Source organism: Durio zibethinus, chromosome 12 (genome assembly GCF_047325235.1).
Source record: "Durio zibethinus cultivar Kanyao isolate XHJ-2024 chromosome 12, ASM4732523v1, whole genome shotgun sequence".
Lineage (NCBI taxonomy): Eukaryota > Viridiplantae > Streptophyta > Magnoliopsida > Malvales > Malvaceae > Durio > Durio zibethinus.
Window position 1 is genome coordinate 18553715 of NC_143173.1, and position 9002 is coordinate 18562716.

At 27.6% G+C, this 9002-nt stretch overlaps 1 protein-coding gene across 4 annotated transcripts; it reads left to right on the forward strand.

Moving 5' to 3' along the window:
- Positions 1-1277: 1277 nt before the first annotated feature.
- On the forward strand, positions 1278-4336 carry LOC111297013 (uncharacterized). 4 transcript variants are annotated; one of them, XM_089740948.1, is made up of 4 exons: positions 1278-1488; positions 2441-3421; positions 3564-3635; positions 3858-4336. In XM_089740948.1, exons 2-4 carry the CDS (start codon positions 3224-3226, stop codon positions 4125-4127), a joined length of 540 nt encoding a protein of 179 aa, XP_089597074.1. In that variant the 5' UTR covers positions 1278-1488; positions 2441-3223; the 3' UTR covers positions 4128-4336. The 4 variants fall into 4 exon arrangements, 2 of the variants coding, with proteins under 2 accessions (XP_089597074.1, XP_089597075.1); XR_016326037.1 differs by having other exon boundaries at positions 2441-3727; XR_016326038.1 differs by having other exon boundaries at positions 2441-3618.
- Positions 4337-9002: the final 4666 nt, after the last annotated feature.

Genomic DNA, 9002 nt, shown 5'->3' on the forward strand with positions numbered 1-9002 from the left:
CAATTTGATAATGAAATATATTTGGATTAATGTCATAAATAAATTTTAAATTAAATTAAATATTTAATGTAATATATAAAATTTAAAAAATTTTAATTTAATATTTAAATTATAAATCTATTATTAAAATTATATTTAAAAATTATTTATTCGACAAATATTATCATTTGAAATTAATTATATTAAGAGTATACCACTTAATAAATTTATAATTAATTTATCACATTAAAGATTTTTAATTTTTAAATACCATATTAACTCTATATATTTTTATATTTCATGTTAATGTTAATAATTTATGTTTGAACTAAAATATATATATATATATATATAAGAATTTTTTTGGACAAATTGAAATGTTATTAAAAAAATTACGACAACAAAAAAGATAACAATAAAAAGTACAACAAAGTACTGATAGTCAGAGTATAGACAATTTTATTGTATAACTTATATTTGTATACATTTTCAAAATTTTCTATTATATTGTTATCTTAAATTCACTAAATTAACAAATGATATTGACTTAACATCGCAAAAATAAAAAAATTTTATTACACTTTAATTTACTAAATTATTTATCATTTATATAAATATCAAAATAACTAAAAATCCTATCCAATGCAAAATGAATCTAATTTAAAATTGATTGAACTCAAAATAATCGAAATATCAGACAATTCAAGTTTAAAATGATAAAAAATTAAAATGATCAAATCTTAGCAATCCAAACTTGCAAAATGGGATTAGACTCTCCTTTATTATTTTTTTATTAATTTTATTACATTCATTACCACCATTCGCAGAAGTATGGTGCACTCATAAATCATGAAAGTTATACATATAAATAATAATTAAAATATATTATAAAATAATGCAAAAAGTAATATAAGGGAGTTGAAAGTTGAAAACCTAGTGATTTTAACTGGTCAATTAGGATGAGCTTTCGTCCACTTCCACTCCAATCCGGTTCTTGAAAAACAACACTTGCTTCTAAGTCAATTTAATATTGAATTATTATTTTTTATATTCGATTTTAATTTGATATATATTTAAATAATTTGCATTCGATTTTAATAATTTTTATAATATTGTATATTATAAAAAAATTATTTTTAATATAAATTATATTTAATTATATATAAATATAATATTTTATATTAAAATAATATTTTAAATTAAAATATTAAATAATAATTTTATTAATACATAAATATAAAATTAAATTTTATATATATATATATATATATATATATTCCAATACAAATCTTAAAAAAAAAATAAAATTCAACCTGTCTCAACCGACTTCCGACTCAAAAAAACCCATCCTATCAAATCCAAGTCCGGCAAAATCCGTTGGATAGGTTTTGCCATGCCTGACTTGAACCCAAATTCCACACTCAAATATGATATCTCAAGTTATATGGCTGTCAATCCTAGAGCAGCTTTAAGGAATCTTTCAATTCTATAATAATCTGCACCTCTCAGGTATCAAAATTTCTCCTTCTTCTTCCTCTGGGTATTTTTATTCTTTAAGTACTCAGTTCTATAGCTTTTCCTTTTTGTTGAGTGGATCTACATATGCTTTTTAATGGGTGGAGATTGCTCCATTTTACACTTTTACAGCTGAGAATTTTATCCCATTTCATGGGTGTTTTTCCCTTGCAATTTTGATGGGTATTTTGTATTTTCTTAGTGCATTTCCCCGCTGGGCATCCCTTTTAATGAACTTACTATAATCTGGAACCCTTTCCTTTCTAGGATTTTATGTTTGATAACTTTCTCTGCGTTTTCTTTTGGTGGTGGTGGTGGTGGTGGTGGAGGCTTTGTTTCTTTGATAATATTTATTTGACAGTTGTTCTGTGATGAAATTTATCTTATTTTAAGTCACCTTTGCTCTCTTTCGTTAATGTAACCTAAATTTAGTGAATTTTGTATTGAGATTTCAAAAGTTAATGGCTTTAACTGCACTTCTATTGTATACGAAACTTAGTATGGTATGAATATTTTTGAGATTTCAAAAGCTGGAATATAATTGCTGCTATATATCAATATGTCTTAGAGTTCTTAATTTGGGAATTTACTAAAAAAAAATTGATTGATTAGTGATATTATCACCTATTGTAGCAATCCTAATGAAATTGATTTATACATATCCTGAGTCAGCACTTAATGTATGCAATTCATTTATGCATATCCTGAGTCAGCACTTAATGTATGCAATTCAACTTCTATTTTCCATGGTATGGGGATTGTAGATTGTTGAAATTAAGACATCACACCTGGTTATCTAGTATCTTTAATTTTTATGTAATATTATTTTCTTAGATTTTGCTTGCAGGGGAGTTCTTGTAGGGAGCTTAAACAATTTCATTGTTATGCTAAATTTATTTACCTTCATTTCTGGCCTTTACTGAGTGTGATAAATGTTGCCTACCAGGGATATTTCTGAACATGGATGCAAGTGCTTCACCACCTAGTTCCAAAATGCAAAACATCTTTGAAAGATAGGATGCAAATGCAGGACAAAGATGTAATCAGCATATTGCCCGACGATATTCTTGTTCACATTCTATCATTCCTTTCAACAGAAGAAGCTATAAAAACTTCTATATTATCAAAAAGATAGAAATTCCTTTGGATTTTGGTTCGCAACTTCTGTTATTGTGACCCAACAGTCTGGTAAAGGCCCATGAGTTATGATCAGATTCTAGTAGTTGGGGCTAGTTTCTTTGTTTCATTAGAGAGAACCCCTTGTTCGAAATGGACCATGCATGGGGAAATTGCGTCGTTGGTTAGATAAACCTGTAGGTGCATCCTTTCTTCACTCATGGCTGTCTGCTGCAGTAAAGCATAATGTTCAACAGCTGAATCTTCGCTTACCTAGGGAAATAGAGTTTGTGTTGCCTGATAGTTCTATTTACGTCCATATCACTGAGCAGTTTTTGGTTGAAAATGCATTGTACTCTGAAGCTTCCAAGTTTCATCTGCTTCTCCAGCCTTAAGGGACTTAAATCTTTGTGGTGTTATGTTTGAGGATGATTAGTCTGTCCAACAACTATTTTCTGGTTTTCCGGTCCTCCAGGACTTGACTTTGTATAATTGTGATTGGGAAAATATAAAGGAAATCACTATTGAAATTCCCACATTAAGGTCATTGACAATTTCCGAAAAGGTTTTCTTGGAAGATAATTTCCTTAATTGCAAGATCATAATTTCTGCTATGAATCTCAAGACTCTTGATGTTTGCACTTCTCTGAAGGTTGAACTTTTACCATATAACCTGGTATCCCTGAATGAAGCATCTATCAATGTCCATAACTGGATTGATGGGAAGCAAGAATGCGGTCAGTGCCTAGGAAAACTACTTTGTGGACTTAACAAGGTTAAATCTCTTAAACTGTCAAATGAAGCCCTTGAGGTAATGTTACTTCCTTTATTGGACACAATTGGAACTAGAAGAACCTTTGTTATTTCTAATTTTTATATTCATTTTGTGCAGACTCTATAAATATAACTCCAGACTACAAATAACTTCATTTTTAGTCTTTTTCTCTGTGCAGTCTCTCCTCTTTGCAGAAAGTAATCAAGGACATCTTCCTACATTTAATAATTTGAGTATGTTGAATGCATCTGTGAGTGGTCCTTATATTGATGATAATCACGCTAGTGGTGCATTGATGTATTTGCTTCAAAAATCATAAATCTCTAGTCCTTTTGAGAGAACGTATGTGGGGACTGGATATTTTGTTATTATGTTTCTTATTGCTGCATTTTCACATTCATAAGCAAGTGGAATCTATTTACTGTAAGATTTGTTAGCTTTGACGTTAAATGGTTTTATTATACACATTTAGGGATTCAAACCAGAGGACAAAGGCATGATAATCGACATTGTACCTGCTTGTTTTTGGTCTTGCCTCAAATCTGTTCTCATCTTTAATGCTGGTGGGGTTGCAGCGGGGTTGTGTTTCTTAAAATATTTGTTTGGGAATGCACCTGTTTTGGAGAGGTTATCTGTTGGTTGCACACTAGAACTATCAAAAGATTTAGATAAACAAGAAGAGATCCGTAATCAATTACAACAACTTCGTGGAGGCTCAGGAGGCAGTTGTATAGTCGTGTAAGGATGTTCCCTAAGAGCTCTGGGTTGTGAAAGCCATCTCTGTTAAGTTCCATACTTGATTCAGGGTTAGCTTAAATTCCAGCTCTTTGTCAAATTGGAGGTATGCATATGATCTCAAGCTCTCTGACATAAATATCAAATTTATCTTTATAGGATTATTCAAAGTTGAATATTGCAACTACATTTTAATTGTATTCAACTTTTTCACCGTATTTTATTGAATATTTTCTAATAAAAATTAATAATAAAACAATATAAAAAAATTCCGTTTATAAAGTCTAAATAAATTTTAGAGAAAGCAACAATTAAAGGTGTCATTGAGTCTATTGGATTCAGTTGGTATCTCCAAAATCAAAGCTAAGGCTCGGCCTGCCCATTTAAATTATATCTAATATTTAAATATGAAGAAATTAATATTAATATTTAAAAAGTTTAAATAAATGTTATAATAAAATTAAATAAAAAATTATTTACTAACATCATAATATCTTGAATCAAATCAAGCCCAAGTTTTTAAAATTTCATCTAAAATCTAACTTGTATTGAACCAAGCTTGAAAACTCGATAAACAGCTCAGCCCCACAGCTAAAGTAGTTTATTAATTTATCTATAAGAGAAGTTAGGCGGAGCTGCTCGAACAAGCGTGTGGGCCTAGGTGGACTCAATAGAAAACTTTCAAAAGCCAAGCCTAGATTCGAACTGGCCCAATCCCATATACACCGCTAGGTGAACTATTTCTTTTTTCTGGTCCCATAACTTGTTAATAGGGAATAATGAATTTACATTAATTCAAATCATATTATAGATTTGCAGTATGTATCGTATTTTAGTAACATTAAAAAAATAAATAAAGAGAAGAGGGATACACGTACTCATACATGCAAAAGGTGTCCATTGATCAGGTAGATAAATCAGGCTGTGAGAATATAATTTTTTTTATAAATTTATTAAATTTAACATAAATAAATAAATTTATTTATATTAAATTTTTAAAAAATGCATTAGTTGAAACTCAAGAAATCCTTTATGGTAATTAAAAAGAAAGAGTGTCCATTGATTAAGTATAGAGTCGGATTTATAATACTTTCTTGTAAAATGGGGCTCAGCCCACTGGTAACAAAATTTTTTAGTTAAACTTCTAAATATATTTTAAAATTAAAATTAAATGAACTATAATTTATATAATAATAAAATATTTTAATCACGTCAGGCTCAAACAAAAATATATGTCCAAGCCTAGTCCAAGTATGCAAGCCTAATCGGGTAGCTTGTCTGGTGGACATCTATATACATACGTAGATATAGAATGATTTTGATAAATTATTGCTTTCGTAAAAACTTTAGTTAAAGGTCTAACCGATGTGTTATTGAAAATTTTCAATGGCTTTTATTTAATTGTGATTGATGTCATCCATAAGTTCTATATTTTAATCTGCCTGACTTCTTTTTCATTTCATGTTTTTTTTCAAGCACTTCTTCCACTGTAACTTAGCGGAAGAAGCCAATTCAATTTTCTTCTTCTTAAGTGATTGAGAAAGAATGTCCAACCATCTCAATTCTCAATCAGCATTTCTACTTTTCATCAAACATGGAACTAAGAAACATCCAAAACAAGAACAGGTGGGACAAAAAGAAGCCCACTTTCTTTGTCACTACGAAAGCATTTCCTAAAAGTATGACTTTGGTGCACCCCATTTGTCGTCCCACTCTAAAGCTTTTGATTGCTGACATTTGCTTCCATAACACAGGACTCAACAATCAGACTCTATTTTAATACCAGCCGCTCCGATCATTTGCCTCCCAGTGTGTCATACGTTGCTTTGATTAAAAATTTATTTGGATAAAAGATGAGATTGATTTTAATAAAATTAAAAATAATAATGAAAGTAATATTAATTATTATAGTGATAAAATTTAAAATTATATCGATAAAATTAAAATCAGTAGTATAATATATATTTTGATATAAATGTAATACTAACGCTGATATAAAGTGCAACGAAAAAAATAACCGTTAAAAATATTATATTAAAATTTAAATATAAACAAATTTATAATAAATATTTGATATTTTTTAAATTAATAAATAATAAATTATTTTATATTAATAATATTTTTGTTAATAAGTTAAAAATTAGTAAAATTATATTTATATCAAATAATATTTTTATTATTAAACATTTGAGAATTAATTTATAAATATTAACGTTATTTAACATTTAAAATCTTGATTTTTTTAATAAATAATGAAATATTTTTTAGATTAAAAAATATATTAAAGTTTAAGAATGTTGAAATTGTTAAAAATTTAAAATTAGGAGCATTTTAAAAAATAAATTAAAAGGAAAAAATTGTTCTATTTAGAGTCCGGTAATCCACTGGACCCCTCTTCCTTTAGTAGAATTTAGCTCTTTCGGTGTGGCCCAAATGACCCAATCGCACTATTTCTATGACACCCAAACACTTATTGGCAATAAAATTAAAATAAAAAATGACTCAAATGTACTGATGATTCAATAAAATTCAAATGGATCCCAAGAGATTTAGCATCGGATACAGATACATGTTCAACACGTTCACTACGAGCAAGTGTTTTTCTTTTTTCTTTTTTTTTTTCATATTTCGAGAATCAAATCTTTCGTACACATATGTTGAATTAATGTTGAGTACAAATATTTTATTAAGGCTCCATTTAGAAGTGTGATAGGAGTGTCTTCTCATTGCGTTGGAACTTGCGTTTTACAATTGAATTCTTAAAAGTTTCAATTATAAAACGTAAACTTTCACCATATTTTCCAATGGAGTATGTGAAAAGTCATAAATCACATATTTTATTTTACAGTTTTTAGTTTAGTGATTAAAGGTGTTTAAAAAAAATTAAAGATTTGATTTTGAGTTAAAATTTTTTTTTATATTAAAATTTTATCTTCTTGATTTAACAAAAAAAATATTAATAGAGAATGCATATATAAAGGGAAAGAATTTATGATCACCACAAAATTTGAAAAATAAAAAAATTAAAAATGGATTTCCTTAAACATCCATAAATATATTTTTTTGGACATTTCAAAATTTTCTTTGAACATGTATATTTTTTAATTTCTTAATCACTTCATTCAATTTCACTACGTAATATCCAATCATAATCCACAGTCGACCAGCACCCAATACTTAGCAGACATTCACTATATTAATAAGTGAACATCTTTAATAAAAAAAATGTTCTAAAATAACACTCTCTCCCACTTCTGCTACGTCCAAAAATGAAAAACTCCATCAAAATTGACTTTCAATTGATTCGGAGGTGGCAAAATGACCAAAGCGCCTATTATATTATCTAAATGTGGTTTTTTGTGCTGTCTTTAGCAAAATTATCTGACTATTGAAACCCAAAGGATGTTCCTCTTTCGAATGGATTGCTGAATGCGAGAGCATTATGTCGTGGGAAAGGAAGAGAAAGAGTGGGCTATCCACACAACTGCCACCAATTCCCCCATTAGTTTTGGCAATTGAAAAAAAAACAAAATTGTTGGATGTTTCTTTGTTGCCCTTTCCTTTTCAACTTTCCACTCAGACACTATAATTATAGTTTTGGTCCCTATATTCTATCATGGAGGTCCAAAAGCAAAGACAGTGGCTTCTTTGTATACTATATTTTAATCTAAAAATAAAAAAAATTATAGATGTTGAAATTAAAATTTTAAATTTATTTCATATTAATTTTTAAAAATAATTACATAAATTAATTAAACTTATCATTTTATCATCGAATATCGTAAATCGACAAAATTCACGTTTATCCCTAAAGATTATAATATTTAAAACATCACATTCTACTTAAAATTAAGAACATTTTAGGCTCTATTTGGTAAATTCTTTTTCTACTTATCTTTGGCTATTTTCATTTTCAAATTTGCAATGGAGCAAAAATAAACCCTAAAGCCAAAAACAATACCATAAATGATTTCAAATTGACAAATAATTAAAATGTAACACCTATTATAACATAAATAGTTTATATAGACGTAGAATTATGTTTTTTTTTTTTCATTTAAACAAAATTTATATCGTGTGTACAATTATTTAAAATTTTTATTTGCTTTTTTATTATACTTTTATTACTTAAAAAATAGAAAAAAAAGTGCCAAACAAATGAAATAATTCCAACTATCTTTGTTGGAAAAAAATTACCAAAATTTGCAATTTTGATTTACTCCTCTAATCAAATTTCAAAGAAATTGAGCAAATTGAATCAGCCTTCTGTTTCAATTTGTCTTCTAAAAGTTTCAATATAGTTAATTTAAGAGAAACCAACACCCATTGGCAATAAAAAACTAAGAAAGCCAATATTATTAAAAAAAAAATTTAACTTAAAAAAAACCTAAAGTTAAAGCATTTTCTTTATTATTCTTCATACCAAGTTAAACATAAACATTTAATTTAAGATGGAATGTATTTGTTATCATTCTTTCTTGTTTATTATTTTATAGAATCTACTATATATTTAACTTATTGTGATATTCAAATTTTGTTAATTAGATCTTATTGTTTTAATGATCTTCAATTATCTCTATATCTTTAGATCATATAATCCCCGTTTTTAGAAAATATTATCTTAATCATATATATATATATATATATATATATATATTGGCGTTAAATGTTTGGGTGTGTGGTTATATTGTGAGCCAGAAATATAGCAAAAGCAGCACCACAAAATTTCAATGAAAGAAATTAAACATAAAGCAAATGATTTTAAATTAATAATTGTCTGCAAGTTAGTTAATAAACATTAGATGGAAATTATGGGACAATTGAGAAAGAGGAAACAACAAAGTTTGGCCACCATTACCAAACTGCCCCCATTTGTATGTTA

Coding starts and splice junctions, on each gene's coding strand:
- LOC111297013 (XM_089740948.1), top strand. CDS start 3,224: ATGAATCTCAAGACTCTTGATGTTTGCACTTCTCTGAAGGTTGAACTT. Junction 3,422..3,563: donor TGTCAAATGAAGCCCTTGAG/GTAATGTTACTT, acceptor TTCTCTGTGCAG/TCTCTCCTCTTTGCAGAAAG. Junction 3,636..3,857: donor TGAGTATGTTGAATGCATCT/GTGAGTGGTCCT, acceptor ATACACATTTAG/GGATTCAAACCAGAGGACAA.